Raw genomic sequence first — 25,765 nt, forward strand, 5'->3', positions numbered from 1 at the left:
GCTAGAAGTGGGTCATGCAGCTACTCTCAAATGAGCACTGATATAAACACACTGTTATTTATGCTTTGTCACACATATGGCAGAACATTTAAAAAATATATTAGAGAGTTTTAGAACTTTTTTCCTAGGACGAGTTGTTGCAGTCCTCTCTACCTGTAAAGCAAGGTACCTTAGTAGCTCAAAGTTCTATTGCACAGGGATCAGAGTAAGCCATAAAATCCCCCAAATGCCCTAAAACAGTTTTTCCATGCATAAAAGTGTCACAATACTAACGGGACCTTTGGACCTTCTGGGGCTGGAAGTGAGTGCTGTGTATCTCATTGGGAAGCCAGAAATCTCCTGTTTCCCATGGAATAAAACTTCCATTTCTAGCCCTGCAGGGACACTAGGTAACAGACTTGAAAGCCACAACACTTTTTATGTATAGAAACATTATTATTGGCCCAGGGCTGACTCGTGCCCTGCCTGAGGCCCTGATTACACTAATTTTGGGAGGAAAATACTTCAAGGAGGTAATATTATGAGGAGAAGGAGGAAACATTTCTCTGTCAGAATGATTATTTTTTTTAAAGGGGGGTTATTTGAATCCTTCTTCACAATTTGAAGCTAGGGCTTGGAGCAGCCCTATGGAGCCTCTATTACAGATTCTGTAATACATTGAGTTTTGATCTGTCTGTATCAAATATCCCGGTCTCTCCATGGGCCCACCCTCAAATCTTCCTTCATGGGGCATGCAGGGAATTAAGAGTCCCTGTGCATAGTCTGTCCATGGCCTGCATTTTTGTGTAGCTTCCTCATTTTTGTGTAGTTCTCCTTCTGAAGTTAAATGCTACTGTGGTGGGTTTCTTTGGAATTTCCTCCCCTACAAGGGCGTTACATTTAATTACATTATGGTTGCTATTCCTGAGTGGTTCAGCCATATTCACCTATTGGACCAGATCCTGTGCTCCACTTAGGACGAAATCAAGAATTGCCTCTCCCATTGTGGGTTCCAGGACTAGCTGCTCCAGTGAGCAGTCATTAGTGGCGTCCATTAATGACTAACTTCCATTTTAAGACACACAATGGTCAGCCAGGGAGATAAGTGTCTCCTATCCCTTGTCTGAACAGAAGCTGTTTATCACCTTCTCGTGACCTGTCTTACATACCTTAAGAATTCAGTTTTCAGTATATATGCACATTATCCCTTCCATATTATTTGTACATATATTTTGCAGTGATTGTGACGAACAGAGTGAGACAGGCTTTCAGTAGAGACCTTACATGACATTCTTTGGCACATTATTATCCATATAACTGATTCAGGAGAGCCCTGTAAAACTCTATGAACCCCCTTTGCCCTCTGCCAATTGACATCAAGAGGTTCCTGGGTCATGATAAATTAAGCACTAGGCGTGCAGTATTGCCACACCCAAAAATAGGGAGTCAGGCCCGCCCAGAAGTTCATGATTGGCTTTAAAAAAGAACGCATTTTGGGGTTCTTTTTGTTTGTCTTCTTGTTTCTGAGCTTTTGGCAGAATTGAAACACATTTTCAGGCTTTTCTCAGCAACCATGAGGGCTAGAAACTTTCAATTAAAAAAAAAAAGTAAACTAAGATTCTCATGTAAATCACTGCTTTCCAGGAGGCGGGGCTTTAAGAAACACACTACATATTGCAGAACTTGCAATAAAATCACAAAACTTGGCAACTTGGGGCATAATTTTACTTGCGCTTTGGCTGGCATGACAATTTTGTTTACCTTGTTAGGACTTACAGCAGGGATCTCAAACTCAGATCACCACGAGGGCCACATGAGAACTAGTACATTGGCCTGAGGGCTGCACCACTGACACCTTTTAATATAAAGATACAAAAGCCCCTGCCTCTGCCCCCAGCCCCAGCCCCACCCCCATTCCACCCCTTCCATGAGTTCCTGCCCAGCCTCTTCCCACCCCTTCCCCGCCCCCATTCCAACCCCTTCCCTAAAGTCCCCTCCCCAACTCCGCCCCCTCCCTGCCCCTATTCCAACCCCTTCCCCAAATCCCTGCCCCTGCTCTGCCCTTCTCCGCCTCCTCCCCTGAGCATGCGGCTCCCTGCCCCACCCCCTCCTGAAAAGTGCTAAGCACCACCAAAGAGCTGTTTGGCGGCAGGAAGCACCTGGAGGTAGGCAGAGGAGCGGGGACGTGGCATTCTGGGGGGGTAGCGGGGGTGGGGAGCTTGGGGCCACAGGAAATAACTCTGGTGGCGGGGGGTGGGGGAGCTTGGCGGGCCGCAGCAAATAACCCCGCAGGCTGCGTGTTTGAGACCCCTGACTTAGAGGATCAAGGCTGGAATGTTATAGCTATAGACAGAGGTCCACATAGTCATAGTGTGTAGGTGAACACTATTGGAAAGTTAAAAATGTCATAAGGTTTATTTTCCGATTGCTTGTGAGTGAGACCAAGCCAAGTGCATTTGTTCCTTTTAATATCAAGAGCATTAGGCAGCATTGCTGATACACACATTTATTTTGGTGGGCCTCCATAAAAAAGGATATTGCTGCTCATTCTAACTTTTTTTCAGACCCAGTTCTTTGCATAGCTTTACACTCAGCTATTCTGTGGGCAGACCCGAATGCTGCAGATGGCTACTTATTCCGTGCAAAATGTAGTTTGCATGGCAGCAGCTTGAATAGTATTTTCCATTGTAGAGCGTGCAGTTCCAGGTACCACTCTGTCTTTTCACACCTACATGTCAGTAGTAGAAAAAAAAGCCTGTGTTACTAATTCCACACAGATTAATGAGTTTGCAGATTATTTTCTGCACCACATATGAAAATTGGTGAGCATAGAATATCCCAAGAGAGGGAAGGAAGGGGAGACCCCCCCCATGACTATATCAATGTGATGTAATCTGGGTCTGCTTGTATTTATAGCCTAAAGCTACAAAGTCAGTGTGGAATCCAAACAGGAAAGCTAATCATTAGTGTATCGGAATGCACAGGGCAGAGAAAAGCAAATGAAGATAACAGCATATCTGTAAATGCAAGAGAAAAGGGAGTAATTCTGTCATTCAGCTGTCTAGACTGTTTGTTTTAGTAATGTAAAGCTGTGAATGAGCTAGTGAGTTGCAATTATGGCATACTAGCTTTGTAGATATTCAGAGACAGCGGTGTGGAGACTGAGAGGATTTACTGACTTCCTGTGGTGTTGGGATGTTGCACATGGTGACTTTTTAAGAAAAAAAACTAAAGAGAGAAAACCCTGAAAAAACAAATTAGCTCAGCTGTCTTTGCTAAAGAAACTAATGAATTAGGCAATCAGTATTAGAAAGATGGCTGTTGAGGTAATAATATTATAACTTTGAGGTCAGAAAATAGAAATACATAATTTGTAGAAGTCAGGATTTTTTTCTCTTCTCCTTTTATTCAAATGCTGGGGTGACTAATTAATTTAGTTCTTTAATATCTGTAGTCAGTGAGTTACTATCAAATGCTCTTCCATTTAGCTAAAACTCATTTAGCTTGGTTTTGTTCAGATTTGTTTCTTATTATTAGCTTCTACATTTTTTCATCTTGGAGCTTGTGGTGAACAGCATTTATCATCTGTATATGTGAAAATAACTGTTCCAGATGGCATACCAATCCTGCATCAACTGCAATAAATTACTTAGCAGAGTGCATGTTCTCCTTACTTTTTATGGTCATGTTCTATATTTGTAGGTTCAGTGGAAAAGATCACATGACAAAACTATCATTTGATATTAATGTTTGTGTCCCAACTAGTGGCTGCTGGATACAAACTAATTCTACAATTCTTACATTCATCCACTTATTGGAAGTAATTTTCTGATGCTACATTTTAAAATGTTAAAAATGTAAACCTATCTACCATAAATTATTTATACATGGGAATGGAAAGGGGTGAAGAGAGAGCCAAAGAGGTGTAAGTGTGTTGTGTTCTGTGAGAAATTATTTTAAAAGGCATTTTGATTTATATGCTTTTTGAGCTGTTCAAAAAATTAAAATATCAAAACATTGTGAAACAGTTTTGAACTGAATTTCCTATTCCACATATTCTATTCCAAATCTAATTCTGAATCAAACAGAATATTATTTTGTGGCATATTTAAAGTTATTTGTTTCCTTGAGTAACTATCTTTTTAGCAATATAAGTTTTTACTTGTGATCTTCAAAAAATGCATTCTTGTTCCAGAATAGTACCATTCAAAGTCATAGGAGTAAATATTCTATGAATGATAAATTTTATGCCACTGCTTCTTCAGTAACTGTTTCTTTTCACTTCAAGAGTTTAAATATCTTAAAAAACTGCTTTGTCAGTTTGATCTTCTATTTGTACCACTGTTCCCACAAAGGGGATCATTAATAAGATAAGTTTCCCCATGAATTATTATAAGTATAAGCAGTATCAGCTTTAGATCTGTGCCAAACACATTACTGCAGATGGTACTGGACTGAAATGTTGTAGCCCAGTTTATCAGGAACCTCTCACATTAAAGTTTATTCCTCAGATATGTTGTGGGAGACAGAGGGGCTTTTTTCATGATGTAATAATGCACATCTTGCCATTAAGTCAATTCATTTAAAATTACACCACAGCACTTCTGAGGTAAAGCCCTTTACATTCAAAAATTTAGTGTCCATACAAATAGGCACAGCTAGAAATGTAAGAAACTGATCATAAGAGATTATCACAACCAAATTCAGATGACAGATGCAGTTCAGACTATAAATGGTGCATATGTCTGCCAATCCCCAGCTGGTCTGATATTAACATTCTGTAGACAAACATTCCGGATAAATACCTGCCTTTAATGTGCAAATGCTATAACCAATTTGAGGGTGGGGAATGGGAAGGGCTCACCTAGAAAAAAATAAATCACAATAACCTGTCCTCAAAATCCCACAAAAACTAGGGAAGTTAGAGTGGAAGTTAGAGTGTAGGAGCAAAACCTGAGGTTTTAAATGGCCCTTTACTCAGACATGACTTTCGTTAAAGTCAGTGGGAATTTGCCTGAGTAGAGACTGAGTAAATACATCGAAATTTAGTCTATAGAAATTAGAGATGAATGTTTTCAACCAGTTCGTTCCTGCGAGTGCAGGATTGTTTGCAGCATCATATTCTTAAGTTTTTTTCCAGTCTGTTTTGTCCAGACTGAAAAGAAGTTGAGCACCATTCAGATGAAGCTAGCATCTCAGAAACGTTCAAAAACATCAAATGGTCCAAATTCAAGTCAATTGAAGAAACCCATCTTCCAACTAAACAGGTCCCACTCTCTTGGACGGTCACCCAACGTTCTCTAAGGTGGTGTGGTCATTTGCGCCTAATATCCACCAGCTTCCCCTGAGAGAATTATTTTCAATTTTATCTAATGAAAGCAGGATAGAAAAGACCCCTCGGAAGACCTAAAACACAATAGCTGGATAGTCTCAACAGAAACCTGTTGGTCATCGGCATCTAATCCAGTAACCCGCCAGATTTGGTTCAGGACAGAACATCGTGGAGGCAGCATGGGAACTATCCTATTTTTAAATTACCCCAGTGATAGGATGGCCACTGCATCTCATGAGAGACTATTGCCTCAAGTAGGAGATTTTTCCTATTACTTATGTAGAATTTCTCTTTGTTGATTGTCATTCCATTACTGATTGCTCCTAGATATACCACCCATGGACCACCTATTTTCTAAATACATCCCTTCCTCTTCAGTCATTGCTCAGCCAAACTAAACATTTGAGGTCAAGATCTGCTGTCATTTTACTCATTTGGTTGACTTCAGCAAGCCTGCACCTTTGTAACTAGAAGTAGAATTTGGTCCAATTATTTTTTCTTCTTTCTTAAATCTTTCTAGGCCCTCAGGGCACAATCTGGTAAAAAGTGTGGAGGTTGAAGTGAATGAGAGTTGAGAGTGCTGCGCCCCTAATAAGAGGCACTCAGCACCTTGCATCATTAGGCCCTTATTCCCCCTTCCACCCAGGTTCTCTGCATTCCTTCCTGATTGTCAGTATGTTTCAGGTATGAATAAGCCTAGAACTGTGTGATGCCTGTGGTCTCATTAATGCCATATAAAGAGGGTCCACAGGCAGCATACAGTTCCCAGCTCCTTCATGTGATGCCTTTTGTATATGCAGCCCAAAACTGCATGGGCTCTTTTTTTTGTTCAGCATTGCACACTTACATCCAGTTGTCCACCACCATCCTTGGTTGTTTTTTTGGTAAGTATTATTGTTTTCCAAATAGCTACCTGCCATTGGTTGTGTATTGCTCACTTTTTTTCCTCCAGATGCACTTTACCAGCTTCAGACTAATTTTATTTCCTGCCCACATAGCTCACCTCTCTAGATCCCCTTGTATGGTTTCTCTTTCCTCATTGGTGTCTGCAAAACCTCCCAAGTTAATGTCTTCTGCAGCTTGATGGTCTGAAGTGTTCGAGACACAGCCCTGCAGGCAGGGCACTTAGCCTCGGGAAGGCATAATGCCACCTGGAGCTCCAGAGAGTACAGGAAGGCTGTGGTTGTTGTGGTACCATTGAGGAAGTCCATTCTCTGTACCCTACCAGCTCTTCTGGCCAGTGCAGAAGGGAGGTGAGGCTACGGTTCTGCTTCTTCACACCCTTTTGAGGGGCAGACACCACCAGCATCGCTAGCCTCTCACAGACTTTGCACTTCTCAGTGTGAGCACTGTCATCGTGTACACATGCAGGGGCCAGACACAAGTAAGAGGGAGGCTCCTTCCACCTTTGACCCCCAGCACATCCGTGCAGGGGCTGAGCACCATTTTACCGTTTTAACGGATATGCTATTCATTGCCTCTCGAGGCTCATGAATGAAACAGTAAATGTCTTTGGACACAACACTAATAATCCCTGTGGCTCCTTATTGGATACCTGCCTGAACATTTCCTTTTGGCATTTATCCTTTCTCCATAATCCTTCAGCCAGTTTTCAGTCCCTGCAGAAATGCTCATACTCAAGCCCTTGAGCTATATAAGGTTACATTAAACCATTTTGATGTAAGTATTCTGGTAAGAGTCCCTAATCCACTAGGGACCATGCTCTTCATTTTTTGCACACCCAAAACTGAAGTAGCTCACTCCCTTGGCCAGCAGGTCCACCCACTTCCCAGCACTTTTGGTCTGCACTCACCCCCGCTACATCTTCTGGCAGGAGAGACAACATGGTGATTGGGCACTGCTGCAGTCTCCATCTCTGGCAAATATGCTACCACTAGTGACCTGCGACCGGGGTTTTTGCCATCATAAACACAGGGTGAATCCGGTGAGTGGATTTTAACAGTGGCAGTGTTTAGAGAAGAATTATTGTCCTTCTTAAAGCTGTTGGAGTGGTACTACAGCATGTGATTGCTTTTTAAAACCGAGTAGCTTATATAGCTAGTCAGCTCAGTCTTCCTGCGCACTTCTGTGTTTTCAGTTAGTGCATATGCCCTCCTACCGCCATTCTCTGTTGTGAAATTTGCTTCAGTGTATTGCTAGAACATACAGAGTAGGGCAAACCATGTAACAAACAGAACCCAGGAGTACCTCGAGCAGCACAAATTAGGAGCAAATCTGGTCTTGCCTGGGTAGCAACCCATAGTTAGGAGTGGAATCTGTTCAGTTTGGCTGGGGCAGCAGAACACCTAGGTGGGTCTGCACAGTTTGTCTGACCTTAGGAGTGGCTCTTTGTTGGACGTACAGTGTGCTGCCTGGCCAGAATGACCGCAGAAGGTAACGCAGTGTGCAGTAGCAGGCAATTCTAATTATAAAAATTGTCAGACTGACTCCAGGCTCCCAGAATAAATATATTGGGCCTGATTCTCTGTTCGTATAACTTGGCACAGCTTCACTGAAATTTACACCAGCCCCAGGTTTCTTCACTGATTAGGAAACTATTTATCTTTCATGTTCCTGGCTGTTTGCTTTCCTAACGTTTTATGCATAAAAATAAAAACCACAAGTGACAAAAATAGTAATTTGTCAGTTTTGACAGAACACCAATTAGTGATTAGGTTGGGCATTGCTGTGGTTTTTAAGAGAAATACATCAAATGCCATTTAAGTGACTGCTGAATCACATGCATCTGTCAATAGACAACTGACTTGGTAAGGCCAGGAATTTTCCCTCACACTTGTCACACCTTGTTAAGGCCCAGGTCCTGCACTATTAAAGTCAATCGGAGCTTTGCCATTGACTTCTGTGAATGCAGGAACAAGCCCTAAATGTACAATTGAGTTGGAGACTCATTTAATTTAAGAGAAATCAGAAAATTCACTTATGTATGGAGGGTCTGCACAAGGCCCCCTGCATGGAAATATTGCTGTAGCCCTCCCTGGGGGAGGTGTGAGTGGATTGGTCACACAGAGGGATCCCTGAAGACAGATCTCTGTACTGATCCCGAATAAGCTGGTGTGGTGAAGGCCTATGGACCCAGGGTGGGGGAAGTTCAACTGAAGCTGCAGCTGCATATATTTAGCAAAAAGAAAAGGAGTACTTGTGGCACCTTAGAGACTAACCAATTTATTTGAGCATAAGCTTTCGTGAGCTGTAGCTTATGCTCAAATAAATTGGTTAGTCTCTAAGGTGCCACAAGTACTCCTTTTATTTTTGCGAATACAGACTAACACGGCTGTTACTCTGAAAGCTGTCATATATTTAGCAGTAACCCACTTGCTCCCCAGTGCACAGGGGCAGCGGATGCTATTCTGGCCCAGAGGCTGAAGTAGCAGATGCAGAGGGGCTGCAATTTCTTCCCACTCAAACCTCACACAAGACAAAGCTCCTTTGTGCAAGGGGGGTGAATCATCTCATCCCATGGAGGAGGAGGAGGAGTGTGCAAAGGGAACTGTCCGGCAGCTGCCTTTGAAAGCTGGATACATTTTTGCTAGGAAATAAACAAACAGAAAATTGTAACCATTCAAGGGATCCAGATATTTCCCAAACAGCAAGCCCTGGAGGTTCAAGGCTGTTTAGCAGCTTGTTTTGGGTTTATTTAGATTCAGCTCTGAAAATCATTCCTCAGCCTAACACAAGCACCACCTCAGTTGAGTTCAGATTAGTAATAAAATAGAAAAATTATTCCATCACACTGCTGACATTCTTGAATGTCAAAAACAAAACAACCTTTCATTCCTTCCGTATGCATAATAAAAGGAGGGTTCAAGTCCAATAAAAAAAATGCTCTTTACAGATTGCCTTTAAAAGAAACACAAACATTTGAAAGTGTGGAAAAGCACAGTTAATGCACCCAAACTCTGCAACTGTTGTTATGCCAGAAACTCTTAGATGATTTTATCCATCCATAACAGAGTTTCATCTCATCAGCGATAACAAACTACAATGCCTTTTTCTTCAATACACAGTGATATCACTAACTCTGGCCTGCCTTATGGCCATACACAATTCACAGTAAAAGATATGCTGTACTGCTTGGTGGAGGTGCAGGGAATTATTCTAACTTGGAATCCAAGATGGGAAGGATCTAGGATGACCAGATAGCTGTGGGGATGCAGCATCTCAGGTTACAACTCATCAGATGCTAATCCAATCACTGTGTAGCTCCAGCATTGTTTCGCAGTGCGACCACTCTCTGCTCTCACTCGAACTCGGGTAACCTGGATGCTGTAACTGGAATGTACTAACCCAAACTAACTGCTGCAGTGTGGACAAGGTTGGAGAGAACTCAGGGTATGTCTACACAGCAGCTGGAGGGTGCTTCCAAACACTGCTGGAGCTAGTGTGCTAAAAAAAATAGCAGTGTCACATAGCATCATGGGCAGTGGCTTTGACTAGCTACCTGAATACAGTCACACCCAACCTCCAGGGTATATCGTTGGGTGGCTAGCCTGAGCCACCTCCTGGGCTACCCTTGGCTATGCGGTTATTTTTAGCGTGCTAGCTCAAGCAGAGCTAGCGCGTGTCTGTTGATTCAGGATGGGGAACACCTTCCCAGTTGCTGGGTATATATACCGGAAGTGTTGTCAACCCCAAGCTTTTTTTGTTTTGTTTTGTTTTTTTAAATTAGTCAAGCCCCAAAACACTATGAGATTGGCTTAAAGTCATGAGACTAAAAATAATATGTTGGCTTCTTTTTATTTGCCTTGTGGTTTGTGAACCTTTAGGATTCACATTTTCAAGCTTTGCTCCACAACTACTAATAAGGGTAAGAGATTCTTGTCTGGCATTACTAATTATTATAAAGGCTGAAAGGTAAGACAGAAGCTAAGAATTATATTTGATATTTTTCAGTTGTACTATTCTGCATTTTTTAAATTTCAGTAAAATGATGTTATAATAGGAATGGATCTAGAGTTTAAATACCAAGAGTCCTAAATTACTGTACCTTGAACAACTGTGCTGTTTTACATGACAAGAAATTTCATGTAGCACATGCAGAAGACATGTTGAAGTTTTTTCCAACTAAATTGGTCAGATTCATCTCTTTGAATTGATTTTTTTTTTGTTAGAGATACAGCATAGAGATTCACTTTATCACAATGAATATTAAATCAGCTGGTAGCTAATAAAGAGAAAATTCTTTTAGAATCCTGAGCAGAGCAGATCCATATTGCTCCTATTGTAGAGCCAAATCAAGAGCTATTACTGCCAGAAGTAAGAGTATTTTATTAATTAATTCCCCCGCACCACATAGTCAAATGCACTGTATTTCATTCGTCTAATGGTACATTTCAATCATTTTAAGAAGTTCGGATGCTTAGGGCTGGATTGTGACAGACCCTTGCCCAAGTGCATGAGTAACAAGAAGCTACACACACACACACTTACTGTGAGGATGAATCTAGCTGCTGTATGAATCCAAATTCTGCTCCTTTCAGTTTCTCTAGCACTTAATATTTCATCTTTAAAAGCCCTGCGATGGGCTTAAATAACTTAATAGAAAATGTAAAATGGACTACATTTTTAGAAATATTTAATATGTAGTGCAGCAAAAGAAAATATATATCTCCCTACATTCAAAGCAACAGAAAACTCTAACACACGTAAGATGAATGGACATAATCTTGTACTGAAGTCATGGGAGCTTTTCTGTTGACCTTAATGAAAGCAGGATTGGGTCCCCTGCCCGCAGTAATAATACTACTTACCTCTTATTTAGGGCTTTTTATCCTTGGCTCTCAAAGCATTTTACAAATGAAGGTAAGTATCATCAGCCCCAATTGACATATAAGGAACTGAGGCATAGAGAACTGAAGTGATTTTCCAGAAGTCACACAATAAGTCAGCGGCAGAGCCTGGAAGAGAACTGAGGTTTCCTGATTACCAAGCCTGTGCCCTATCCCCACGACCATGCTGCCTCGATATGCAAGGCCTTTCTGGAGCTACATGTTCTGTTCCTGACATTCTCTTGGGCTGTTTGGATCTGGACCATGAAGGTTTATGATGAGCTAGAGACTGTAAACATTCCTTAGACTCTAGGAGCAAATTAGCACAACACAAAAGCAGGGCTAATACTTTATTTAATTTCATTTTTGCTCATCACTGTTGTACTCCGATTCCTGAGTGTTGTATGAAAAAATAAAAACTGTAAACAAGAACTTTTCCAAACTTGATAATATTATGGTCACAAAACCAATTTTTAAGAGATCGCAGGGTCTTTTCAGACTTAATGACTTGTAGTTGGGGAGCCAGAGATAAACAAGAATCCTTTCTGATCCAGTTAATATTGTAAATATCATATTTTTGCCCTTTGTGGAGGCAAGCCAGATATCAACAACTTTTCAGATGCACTGGTCTTTCTCAATGTGACAATAATAAGGTTCGAGACTGACTCCTTTAAAATTTTTTAACCCCTGATTTTTCCCCTGTTGCTGGGAAAGCCTTTTGACCATATGTTGATTTATGGTAACTTTGACACATTTATTTTAAGTAGGGGGAATATTTTAAGAAGCTTACGTCATGCGGAATGGCTTGAAACACTTGTTAAAGGGGAGGGAAATAAACAAGCAAAGCTTACTGCTGTGTGTTATTTTTTAAAGCCATCAGAAGTCATCAGATATTGTTGCTCAATCAGAAGTCATGAGATATTTTAAATGGCAAGGCAGGAAGAAGGTCATCCTGTAAAGGTATTCCTTAGCTGATCTGGGGAACATTTGAACTTCTCTTTGTTACAACTCTCTCCCAGCACGGAAAAGAAAATTGTGTAGCTCTCAAAAGGCCATTTAGGAGCTTTCACCTTTTCCACTAATCCCACTATTGGATACATCTTTTGCAAATGAAGCCACTTACAATCAATCTTTCTCTGCTGACTGGAAAGTCTTTCTGATCATTAATCTCTCTGTTACACTACCTACCTATTTTAGGAATTGTATAGCATCCATCACTGCAGTATTTAAGCACTCTGATATACCAGTTTCTTACTACAGAATGGACCTGCACCTTGACTGGGCAGGTAATTGTACAATAATGGTAATTTTATTATGTGAATGGTAATGCTGGTCCTCAAAGTATTCTGAAAAATGAATTTTCTTCAGTAAACAGTTAAGTCAGTCAAACAGTTACACTCTTAGGAAAAGTGAAAAGAAATATCTGTCTCAGACAACTTTGTCCATAAATACTAGTGGCCAACTTCTCCCCTCGGTTATATTTCAGGAAAGAGCATGGGCACTGGGGAATGTTGTTCTCTCAAGTCGGTTACATGTCAGTGTGTGGCATGGGTTAGGTGACTGAACTTTTAAAATCAAAAACTGAGCCATTTTTGTGGCAATATATTTTAGGGTCGCAAGATAGTTTATATTACAGATAAGAAGATGCTGACAGATTCTCACTCTGCAGCAACATGTGTCTATTACTGAATGTGGTAAATTTTCCACCGACTTAGTGTTTTGAATGAGTTTATCTGATACACTGGACAAGTGTGATTAATATTCACGTTGAATAAAAGAATAGCTTAGATGCCATCTATGCTCATCCAGCTTTTCTCTTCATTCCAATCGCTATTCAATCGCACTGAGTACTCATTCTGTTGGACTGTTTGTTGCTGGTAAACACAGAGCAAATTCTACTTGGTATAGCAATACATCAAAACAAATATTTTGTACTTCTAAAAAACAAAATCAGACATAAAATACATTTTGATAAATAAAATGAAAACCCAGGGCATTGCAAGTGTCCTAAAGAAGTTTCTGGAATATCGTATGAAAAAACTAATTGTCACAGTAACTCCAAAATGTATAATCATTTTAGGAGTGGGGTCCTGTGACCCAAGAATCTCATAATGCCAGTTGATAAGTTTATGGGCATATCCTGATTCTAGTATGTACATTTTGCTTCTTCAAAGAATGTCATGTGAGGTCTCAAGTTAAAGCCAGTGTCACACTGGTCATTACTATCCTAGTGATATGTATGAAGAAGTTATGTATATACACACACACTGAAAATATGTTTTTTAAGTCTGTATCAAGATGTTTGTCATCAGCAAAGGTGAAAAACAGGTTTTCCTCCAAACGGGAGGTAAGAAATGTGTGTGACTCTGTGTCAGGATGTAAATTAAGCATTGTAAACTAACACAATGGCTGCCCATTTACATATGAAGTCAAATATTAATGAAGAGATGTGAAGCAAACAGGGAAAGGTCACACAGGAAAAAAGACAATCTATGGGAGGTTATCCTGTCTGTGAGTAAAGACCATGAACTTTGCTGATATATCTAGAAGACAAAGAAGATACCGCTTCATCTTGTACCTAGGAAGTAAATGGACGATGTGTTTATATTCATGAAAATGGGATCTCAGCCAGCCTTGGTTGAAAGTGTTGAAAATCTTTAGAAAGGAAGTTAATCTGTCTCTAGAAAGTGTGTTATGATATTGTTTCATATGTAACCATGTTTCCAGTATCCTTACTCACTATCTCCTGAATATCTACTATTTGATAATAAACTTATTCTTGTTTTCACTATAAATATATCTCAGTGCACTGATGTTAAGCAAAGTGCGGGTCTTGAGCTGAATCTTACAAGCTGGTGTATGCCTTATGTGTACATTTTTTTTCTCTGTGTGTGTTTTCTGAGTGTGAATGTTCTCTATATCCTGCTATTTCTCTGAGTGTTTAATGAATATGGGGCTGGACAAAACAGGGAATGCTCAGAAAGGGCTTGGCTGTTGGTGTGTGCCAACCTGCTCAGAGGGAGTGAGGCCTGCAGAGGCCTGGAAGGCAGTGCTTGTATTGCCAGAGGCCATTGGTTTCAGGGAGTTGATCCACAGTGTGAAGAAGTCTTGTCTGTGTCTGCTAAAGGCAGGTAGTAGTGAGGTGCCTCACAACCATGGGTGCCCTTGGGGAGCATCACAGGTCCCAGGAAGCACAGGTCCCTGTTTAACTATATAGCAGGGGTGGCCAAACTCACTGGCCCTCTGAGCCACATACAAAAATCTTCAGAAGTTCGAGAGCTGGAGCACACCTGGCAGGAGCCAGGGCTCGGGGCGTCAGCCCCACTCTTGCTGAAGCCCCGAGCCCCAGCAAGTGCACCCTATAGGGCTAAAGCCCGGAGACCCCTCCCCTCCCTACTGGACAGAAGTCCCTACCCCACCGCCCCACTGCAAGGCAGAGGTCCTGAGCTCCCCCCCAGTCTGGTAGACAGAGAATGGGGGAACGTGGGGGGCTTGCGAGCCACACTTTAACGGTACAAGAGCCAGTTTGACCAGCCCTGCTGTATAGATTGCACATATCTCAGACACTGCCAATGCTGACTGTAATTTACATTGCAATGCACATCAGTATTTAATGGGTGGATGTTTTGCTGTTGTAACTGGAGCGGGGCAAATGAAGTTGTGTGGTGGGCTTACAAGTGATACAAGACATTGACCTTTATTGCCTCCCTAAATCGATGGCATTACACGGAGAAGTGCTGAGCACAGAGTGCTTCCAGTCTGCCAATGTTACCAATAGTTTCATGTTTTACTGCAGAGTGAGATGGCCGTGCTGCTCAAACCTATATCTGACAAGATCCAGGAAATCCAAACCTTCAGAGAGAGAAACCGAGGAAGTAAAATGTTCAACCACCTTTCAGCTGTCAGCGAAAGCATTCCTGCACTTGGGTGGATAACAGTGGTGAGTTAGACACAGACTAGGGCATTTTTAAATGCACTTCTTAATGGTACTCCATAAACAAATAATCAAATCAGAGCAGTCCTGAATATTATTTAACTCTGCATTCCCATCTCCTTATCTCTACACTCAGGCCTAGTCTACACTAGGGGAGTAAGTCGATCTAGGTTACGCTATTCCAGCTACATGAATAATGTAGCTTAGGTCGACTTACCTTGGTGTCTTCACTACGCTGTGTCGACGGGAGATGCTCTCCGGTCGACTTCGCTTACTTTTCTCGGAGAGCTGGGGTACCGGAGTCAACCGAAGAGCACTCTGCTGTCGATTTAGCAGGTCTTCACTAGACCCGCTAAATCGACCCCCCCACTGCATCGCTCGCAGCGGCGTTGATCTCCCTCGTAGTGAAGACAAGCCCTTAGTCTAAAATAGTGGTGGGGGGTTTTGACTAATGTTTTAACTCTTCTCTTCTTTTATTTTTTTCTTGCTCTGCTTGGGCAATGGTGCTGTTCTCTTAGTCTCCTAAACCAGGCCCTTATGTCAAGGAGATGAATGATGCTGCTACTTTTTATACTAACAGGGTGTTAAAGGACTACAAAAACAGGTATGTTGCCTGGTGTGAATGTCTACACTTTCTCTATTGATAGCTTAGAACTAGCTTTACTGAGGTGCTAGAGAGTACTGTATTATTTGCAAACACATGACAAAAAAATGTTTTGAAAATTAAAAAGCATTCAACACGTGAACGCACGACACACACACACACACTGCCAGCTACACCACTACCCTGTCTGACTGATACACTGCTGCAGAGATGGAATTCCCTGACTGCCCATCTTGCTTTTCTGCTTGAAAAATTGCACTTAGGCTCTATCATCTGGAGTCCAGCTCCATGCAGTTGAGACTTTACTGCCCCTTGATGCTGTGTTTCCAAAGGGGCTCTCTTTGCACCAATGCATGGGGATCTTAAGGGGTGGGCACAGGGAGGCATGTGGTTGCTGCAGCAGATATGGTGCAGTGCTACTGGTGTTCTGTAGCCTGAGACAGTGAGAGGATGACTCTTTTTTCTGAGCCCCTTTGGGGAACCCTTGCACAAATCCCATTCACTTGGCCTTTGCAGAGTTTTTAGCCGATAGTACCATATTGTTACTAAAATACAATACCTGCAGATTAGGGTTTTTTTTTTCCCCCTTAGCCATCATCTTCCATGACAAATTAGGCTGATTGAAATCCCATTTTTGTTCTTTTATAGAACGTAAGGCATTTGATACCGTGCCACATGGGGAATTATTAGTTAAATTGGATAAGATGGGGATCAATTGAAAAATTGAAAGGTGGATAAGGAATTGGTTAAAGGGGAGACTACAATGGGTCCTACTGAAAGGTGAACTGTCAGGCTGGAGGGAGGTTACCAGTGGAGTTCCTCAAGGATCGGTTTTGGGACCGATCTTATTTAATCTTTTTATTACTGACCTTGGCACAAAAAGTGGAAGTGTGCTAATAAAGTTTGCGGATGATACAAAGCTGGGAGGTATTGCCAATTTAGAGAAGGACAGGGATACCCTACAGGAGGATCTGGATGACCTTGTAAACTGGAGTAATAGTAATAGGATGAAATTTAATAGTGAGAAGTGTAAGGTCATGCATTTAGGGATTAATAACAAGAATTTTAGTTATAAGCTAGGGACGCATCAATTAGAAGTAACGGAAGAGGAAAAGGACCTTGGAGTATTGGTTGGTCATAGGATGACTATTAGCCGCCAATGTGATATGGCTGTGAAAAAAGCTAATGCGGTCTTGGGATGCATCAGGAGAGGTATTTCTAGTAGGGATAAGGAGGTTTTAGTACTGTTATACAAGGCACTGGTGAGACCTCACCTGGAATACTGTGTGCCGTTGTCGTCTCCCATGTTTAAGAAGGATGAATTCAAACTGGAACAGGTACAGAGAAAGGCTACTAGGATGATCCGAGGAATGGAAAACTTGAAAGGAGACTCAGGGAGCTTGGCTTGTTTAGCCTAACTAAAAGAAGGTTGAGGGTAGATATGATTGCTGTCTATAAATATATCAGAGGGATAAATACCAGAGAGGGAGAGGAATTATTTAAGCTCAGTACCAATGTGGACACAAGAACAAATGGATATAAACTGGCCACTAGGAAATTTAGACTAGAAATTAGACGAAGGTTTTTAACCATCAGAGTAGTGAAGTTTTGGAATAGCCTTCCATGGGAAGCAGTGGGGGCAAAAGATCTATCTGGCTTTAAGATTAAACTCGATAAGTTTATGGAGGAGATGGTATGATGGGATAACATGGTTTTGGTAATTAAATATTCATAAATAGGCCCAATGGCCTGTGATGGGCTATTAGATGGGGTGAGATCCGAGTTACCCAGGAAAGAATTTTCTGTAGTATCTGGCTGATGAATATTGCCCATATGCTCAGGGTTTAGCTGATCGCCATATTTGGGGTCGGGAAGGAATTTTCCTCCAGGGCAGATTGGAAGAGGCCCTGGAGGTTTTTCGCCTTCCTCTGCAGCATGGGGCACGGATCACTTGCTGGAGGATTCTCTGCTCCTTGAAGTCTTTAAACTACGATTTGAGGACTTCAATAGCACAGACATAGGTGTGAGGGTTTTTTTGTAGGAGTGGTGGGTGAAATTCTGTGGCCTGCGTTGTGCAGGAGGTCAGACTAGATGATCATAATGGTCCCTTTTGACCTAAATATCTATGAATCTATACCTGATTCAAGTCCTTATATCAGGTCTGTTGATACACATTTTCATCCACACTGATCAGCAGAGGGAAAGCAGCTCACAAGTAATTTAATCTTTTGCCCAAGTAAAAATTAATCTGCAGATCTGAATTTTTGAGAAAGTTCTTTTAATTATAGTTGTGAATTGCCTGCTGGAGCCCAAAATTATCTACTCTGGGTAATTCTTTACTCCATTTTAGAATGTACTTTTTGAACGGGTATAAGCACCAGTGGGGAAAGTGTACCTTTTAAAAAGGAATAAACAATGTGCATGATTTTTAGGGATGAGGAGAGGGATGATGTTTGTTTAGTATTTCACACCAAGATATTTCTGAGTATTGGAGCTGAAAAAGTTATATAAAAATAAACAAACAAGACACAGGATTTAAGTGTGGAAATTTTTCTCTGAGGCTTTGTTTTACTTTAAGACCTGATCCCAGTGCCCATGCAACGGAATCAATGGGAGTCTTTCCATTGACTCCAGCGGGCCATGGATCAGGCTTTTAGTGATCACTGTTATTATCTTTAACTGGATTTTCACCATTAAGGGCTCCATCCTACAAATAGTTACTCCCATACATATTCTTACTTCCACTCATTGTCCCATTGCAGTCAATGATAGGCATCCGGGTGCTTGGAGTTTTGGAAAATTAGGCCACTTATTTAGGTGCCTAAATAGTAATTTGGGAACCTAACTTATTTTTTAAAATCTTGGCTTATAAATATGAGTCTGAGAGAAATTATAACATGACACCATATTATCTAGCCTAAAGATGCACATAACCTTTGCTTCCTGACCAGCCTTCATTTATGAGAACTCCTCATTTTCTTTTGAGATTAATATTTTGATTGCATTTAAGAGTTTATAAGGTGCTGGTTAAAATGTTCCAAGGGGAAAGGGTAGCAGAGCACATGCTCATTTGAGAGGTGTATAGGAAAGCAACAAACTACCTTTGAACTCAGAAGCCAGGACATTTTACAGAATATGCTGATCTTTAATTCTCTAAAAATCAAAACACTGAAGGGGACCAGGTTTGTATTCCTGGCACAGGGCCCCATCTAGCTTTATTACTGCCCTGGCTCACTTTGATGCTCTTTGTTCCCTCTTGTTCCCTTATCTCTCCTCTGGAAGGATCTCAGGGCTCACCAGTCTGCTAGGCCTCACCATTTGCTGGGCTGCCTGTCTGTCAGCAGTCTTCTGACTGAATTGTCAGTGGCCAATGACAGATGCAGTCTCTAGTCTGCTTTAAATACAGGGTAGCAAGTATCTATATTTAAACACAGGAGAGGAGGAAATAAATCATACATAGAAATATTTCCTTTTTTTTTCCTTACAGTGATTTACATCATGTTGATTGGGTGAAATCATACTTGAACATCTGGACTGAGCTTCAGGCTTACATCAAAGAGCATCATACCACAGGCCTCACCTGGAGTAAAACCGTGAGTGCTCCTTCCCTTTCACAGTCAGAACAGGAAATAACACTAGCTCATTCTGCTTTTACCAGATTCTGGCATTATTGCAGCGAGACCAAACATTATCTCCGGGAGAGGAAAGGATTTAAAAAAAAAAAAAAAAAAGAAGACGACATTTCTGTATTTAAAATTTTAAAAATATTTTAAGGGGATAAGACAAATGTGACCCAGGAAGAAGATTCAAAACAAAAGTTGACCGTGCAAAGCAGTGAATGTTGTAGTAAGGTAGCTTTTTAGGCTATGTCTACACTACAGACCTTACAGCGGCACAGCTGTACCACTGCATTGTAAGGTCTCCTGTGTAGCTCTTCTATGCCGGCAGGAGAGAGCTCTCCAGCTGGCATAATTAAACCACCCACAATGAGCAGTGGTAGCTATGTCAGCAGGAGAGCATCTCCCACTGACATAGCGCTCTCCACACTGGCACTCTTGTTGGCGAAATTCATGTTAGTCAGTGGTGTGGTTTTTTCACACCCCTGACAAAAGTTTTGCCAACAAAAGTGCTGGTGTAGTCTCCTAGTATGAGAGATCTAAAGTGGGTCGGGTGCATTGATAAAATAAAATGTAGATCTGAGTGGGTGGAGGTGGACATTGTAATAATAGTCGTCAGATATGAACAAACTAGGCTCAATGTATGCTGGCTGCAGGATTTTTCTTTCTTTAATCTGCCTTTGTGGATAGTGACATGTCTACCCTCATCTTCCCTTTCACTTTTCCAAAGCATGACAATGGATGGGCCCCAGGGAGGTGAAGCCTCCCCAGAAATTTTGTGTCTTACACAAATCAGAGACTAAACAGTGCTGGCTATGTGGCTACACAACTGTGTTTCTCCAGGGCAGAGCAGGCAATGGTCACAGCTCACTGTTCTTAGCCAGTAGCAGAAGTTACATTCTTTTTGCTCTCCGCTGAGAACAGCTGAAACTTGTGCGAAAGATGGACAGAATGATGCTTTAGGACGATTGTGGCCTAGACATTTGGGGAGGTGGAGAAATTCTTTGGGCTCCTAGTTCTCAGCAGCAATGAGGGAGGAGTAAGGAAATTAGATTCTCCAGGTCCAGTGCGCTATTGCTTGTGGGGATAGAGAGCAGAAGAAAGGTTAAGAAGGGGATAAAAAGTTAAGGAGAGATTGAAAGATGGAAGAATGGCAGGGAAAGACAGAGAAGAGGGAGGTTTTATAATGAGAAAAAGAAATATAAGGGACACATACCACATTATTATAGTATAGATAATTTTATTTTACAATGTTATACGAATATAAATAATTATTGAGCTCCGTGCTATGTGTATATATTGTGTGTAACATATATACAATATAAGTACATTTTCATTGTGTTACAACTATGATATGTAACCATATTAGAGGATCATCTTGCAATCTGTTGTCTATTCTTCTCTTAAATAGGGTTAAACTTTAAGAATAAAGAATTTGCTGTGTTTGACACACATGCAAGGATTTTGATCCCCTGTCAATATAAAAATGTAAGAGTCTAAGTTTTTTCTTGGTAGTCTAAAGAATGTACTCACATTACTTATTATCTAGTTAGAGGAATTCTAGATGTGAGTCAAAATGTCTTATGCCCTGAAATTTCATTAACAATTTTTTGGTTTTGGAGTGTCCTAATTTTTTTTTAAAAGCACACACATACAATATTGTTCATAGTTTCTTTTGTGTAAGCAAATAAAGACACAGTTTAAAAATTTGTAATTAAGTGGAATGGGACAAGTCACCAGAACGTTACAGTTTCAGGCCAAAACAGTTTTCCAATCCAAAGACATAGAGAAGCTAAAATTGTATCTTATAATGGAGGCTAGCTTTAACTTCAGCTATGAAGTGGTTACCTCCCCTCCAATATATATGGCACATATGTAGAGGTGAGATCCATGTGATAAACTGTATCTATCGCTAACCTTTGATGCCTGCATCCTAACCACTAAGCCACCTCTTCTGAGACGTATTCTAATATTACAAATCCATGGTTGCCAAATCACTACAGCCTAATAGTAGGAGTCAGGATAAAGGCCCTGATGCAACTTTTATTGTAGTCAACGGGAGTCTTTCCACTGACTTTAATAGGAGTTACATTGGCCCAGAGAAAGAAACACATATTAGCATGCCAAGGATCGCACTTGACATGTCCCTTTAGACACGTACATTCACTGCACTTGCTTTGCACTCAAGGGGCTTGAAACTTACTTCTGTTCAGGGAAAACAACTGTGCCTAGTACATCATGTTACTTGTGCCCAGGGATAGCTTTTGCTCAGATTTGCACTGGACTACAACTTTGCGCTCTTCCCTGTGCACCATGCAAGACCTTGAAGCATAGCAAGTGCAAGTTCAAACAAAGGAGAAACTAGCATTTGCTGAAATATGTGTACTTTTTGGTCTGAACCAAAGTAAAATATTAAACTTTTTTGAAGTGTCTGAGGAATTAGCTGCTTTTTTGTGGGGTTCTTTCTTTAGCAAAGGTTTAAAATATTAAACTTCACTTTCTTTCTCAGTGTTTAGTATAAAATTACACCCTTGCTGCATCCTATTCTATTTTAATCCAGTCAGTGGGTGTGAGAAGAATTACTGATTTTGAAATGATTATAAGACAGGGCTAAGGAACTCTATTACCCTATTAGCAGAATGAGCATTAGAATAAGGGCCAACTTTATATATGCGAATATATAAAAGAAATAATTTTATTTTACATAATGGAACTTTACAGGTATGGAACTAATATTAAGATAAGACAAAGCTATCTCATTTGCATTTCGTCAGATAGGAGTCATTTTTAGCTTTGTGGGCACCTGCAATCTTTCCCAAAATAGTAGCTATTGCAGGATACATTTGACTGGTTGTAAGTCAGCATCTCAGCCTCCCACCCAGGGTCTCTCTGTTTCCTTTGGTTTAATTGTCAATCAGAGTGCTCAATGCAAACAGACCAAAACCCACTATTTGTTCATATCAAATATAACGTCTCCACAGACAGTACTCCATCCATTACAGTTGGTTAAAGATGATTTACTGCATCCATAGTATTATTAGTTTCGCTCACTTGAAATATGTCCTATCTGAAGTGGTTTATCCTGAAAGTATGGTTCAGTTAAATCTCAGATGACCTGGGACTCAGATGTCAAATTCTAAACATAATGTTCTTATTGATGTGATATGTAATTCTATTGACATACCATCAAGTGAACCTTACAAAGTCAGAAGTTTAATAAATTAGCATGTATCTTTTCTGTTTAGATATTTTTCTACTAGACACCTGTAACAAATCCAGGAGTTATAAAATGGTATTATGATTTTTCTTTTACTTTTTAAAGTCAGAATTAAACAGTCACATATCAATGTTTTTGGATAGTTTTCAGTGAATCCCTGATTATATACTCAGGCTTTCAAAAGTGATACACCTAAGAGTTTTGGCCAGGCATAAAGTGACTGTATCATAAAGATACTGCATTTAAAAGGGAACTTTTGACCAATTTAGCACAGGTTTAACTCCCAGTGAAATCAGTGGAACTACTCACAAGGCCTGATCCTGCACTATTGAAGTCAATGGCAAAGATCCCATTGACTTCAACAAGTCAGGACCAGACCCACAGTGTATAAAGTCGGGCACACGCCCAGGTGTTTGCAGGATCAGGGTCTTAGATAGGTACTATGGGTCTATTACAAACAAAATTGTTAATCCTTGAAAGGAATAGCATCCGCTTATGTGCATAAAAGGAAAAACTGGTAGGTTGGCTAGGCATTGAGAAAGGAATGTTTATGGAAAGAAAATGTTGGTACAGAATCGCTATTGTGTATACAATAAACTTTTGACCAACTTGAAAGCATATTTATAAGTACCATGTCATACAAATAATTTGTCATTGGTATCTACACAACTGGACAAGGAATGCTAGAAATCACACTCACACACAAATAAAATAAATAACTCAGTGTATTTGGGGTTGTTAAAGAGAGAGAAAAAGTGTCTTGGAAAATCATTAGCAAATTACTACTTTTTTCCAACCAGTTTGCAAATATCTTGGGAAAATGTGCAAAATCAAGAACATAGGAGTTACCAAATTAGATCAGATCATTAGGGCATCTAGAACTGTATCTCTGTCTCTGGCACTGGCCAGTTCTGGATGCTTTAAGAGGCAGGTTCAAGATAGGTCTTAATGAGTACAGTATAGCACAGTACTCATTACTGTAGTACTGTAGTACTGGAGTACAGTATAGCAGCCCTAGTACAGGGCACATAAGGGTGAAAGCACACATAAGCAATCAGCCCTCATAATATAATCACAGGGGCTCTATCAGCTTTTATTATTGTGCTTATGCTGATAAAAATAGATCTGTACAGACTCTGAAAGATAATAATGTGCCCTGTTCTGTCACCCTTATTCATTTCGGTCTTGATTCTGCCACCCTGTTGAGTAATACCTTATTCTTTAAGCAGTCCCACTGAAATATGTGTAATTATTTGAGGAGTAAGTTACTTCTCAACGTTCATACAGGTGGCAGAACTGAGCCACCTGTATTTGCAGATTTTTTAAACAAATAATAAATAGGGTTAGTGCATTTCTGGGCTCTTTGCTCATGGAAAAACTATTCACAAGACTGGTTCCCCTTGGAAGAACCTGAGGGGCTAGATAGGATGACGGCGGGTTCTGGGCTGCTGATACTTCCACAGTGCCATTGGACACTTAGGCTGGGTTTCCACTGGAGGACTTTGTGAAGATAGACATTGGAGGAAGTACCTCTCAGCAGAGCCTGAGTAGCCATCCCTCACAGCCCACTGATTGGCTCATGCTGGTATATAAACCAGGAAGCCATCATGGGGATCTGTCTGAGCAATGACACAGACTGCCTGCTTGCTTCTGCCCCAGACCTTGCCTTGCTCTGGATCCTAGACTCTGGCTTCTGACCCTGGTTTGTCCCCGACTCTGCTATTTACCTGCTGTCTGTAACCTGGTCCCTGATTCCCTGGTATCCCAACCCAGCTTTACTCTGACCCTGCTACTTGCCTGGTGCCTGACCCTGGCATCCTGGTATCCTGACCTGGCTTGACCCCAAGCCTGCTACTCTTCTCCTGCCTGCAATTTGGTAACTGACCATGAACACAGGCTACCCACAGCCCAGCCCTGACAGTTTACTCAAACCACCTTCACCCTCTAAGCCCATCTAACCCCTGCATATATGATGGAATGGGTGGGCTGCCCTCCGACCAGTAGCTCCCCAGGGGTCTGGGACCTGCAAGAGCAAGTTGCCAACCTGCAGGTGGAGAACCTAATACTACAGACCCGAGTGATGAAGCACACTGTCAAAGCACAAACCCTACACAAACAGCTGGCATGCTTACAGGGAGAAGCAGCCACACTATGTGCCCGACAGACCACCCATCGCCTGAACCAATGCCTGCAGTGCCACCGCCCAAACAGTTTGACAGGGATTGTTGGAAATTCCAGGGGTTCCTGAACCAAGGCAGCCTGCTCTTCCTGCTGTGCCCCCAACGTACCCCATGGACCAGACAAAGGTGGAGCTAATAGTCAGCCTGATTGCCTGTGAAGCATTCGATTGGGCTTCCCTCCTGTTGGAGTAGAGCAGGCCCATGGTCTCTGATTGGGACTCCTTGCAAGCCTTCTCAACCATCTTTGATGACCCACATTGTGGCTGCTCTGCAGAGGCTGCCCTCTGGAAGCTTCGCCAGGAGCAAGGGCCAGCCACTTATGTTGCTCATTTCCAACAGTGTGCAGCGGACATCCAACGGAAAGACACTGCCCAACTACATAAATTCCGGTGGTGCTCAGTGAGTATGTAAAAGATGAGCTAGCCTGCCCCACCTGCCTACAGGCCTCTATTGATCTCAATCAACTCTCAGCTGTGTGAGTAGCAGGAGGAAATGAGGGGTGTCCAGATGCCCCCATGTCCTCCCTCTACACCAAAGCCTGTAGGACCCAGTCCTGAACCCATATAAGTCTACAAGGGTCACCAACACTTGACCTCAGGAGAAAGAACATAGACAGCAGCGAAGCTCTGTTTTCACTGTGTGGTTCCAGAACACTCTCTTGCCTCCTCTCCAGCTCAGAAGAGCTCAGGAAATGAACAAGACCAGGCGCTAGTAGAGGGGTGCAGTCTGGGTACCACCACACCTCATGCTCTGGAACCACCCCCAACCCTCAAGTAGAACCCAACCCAGAACTGGGGGGAGGAGAGAAAGAGTTAGAACCTGGACCATGAGAATTCTGGGCTGCTAACAATTCAGCATTGTCATAGGAAGTTTACGCCACGTTTCCGCTGGAGTACCCTGTGGAGCTAGGCACTGCAGGAAGTACTGACCAACAGGGTCTGAGTGGCAGCCCCTTGCAGCCCACTGATTGTCTCTTGCTGGTATATAAACCAAGAAGCCATCATGGGGAATTGTCCTGAGCAATGACACAGACTGCCTGCTTGCTTCTTCTCCAGACCTTGCCTTGCTGTGGACCCTAGACTCTGGCTTCTGACCCTGGTTTGTCCCAGACTCTGC

At 41.7% G+C, this 25,765-nt stretch overlaps 1 protein-coding gene across 1 annotated transcript in view; it reads left to right on the top strand.

Annotated features, from left to right (window-relative positions):
• CAP2 (cyclase associated actin cytoskeleton regulatory protein 2) overlaps positions 1-25,765 on the top strand; it is an 87,695-nt gene that overhangs the window by 42,077 nt on the left and 19,853 nt on the right. The window contains exons 5-7 of the mRNA XM_084618262.1: positions 14,894-15,037; positions 15,550-15,635; positions 19,123-19,228. Of these exons, the coding sequence (XP_084474388.1) occupies positions 14,894-15,037; positions 15,550-15,635; positions 19,123-19,228 (336 nt within the window). The remainder of the gene's footprint in view (positions 1-14,893; positions 15,038-15,549; positions 15,636-19,122; positions 19,229-25,765) is intronic.

Source organism: Lepidochelys olivacea, assembly GCF_965140295.1.
Source record: "Lepidochelys olivacea isolate rLepOli2 genome assembly, chromosome: 2".
Classification (NCBI taxonomy): Eukaryota; Metazoa; Chordata; order Testudines; family Cheloniidae; genus Lepidochelys; species Lepidochelys olivacea.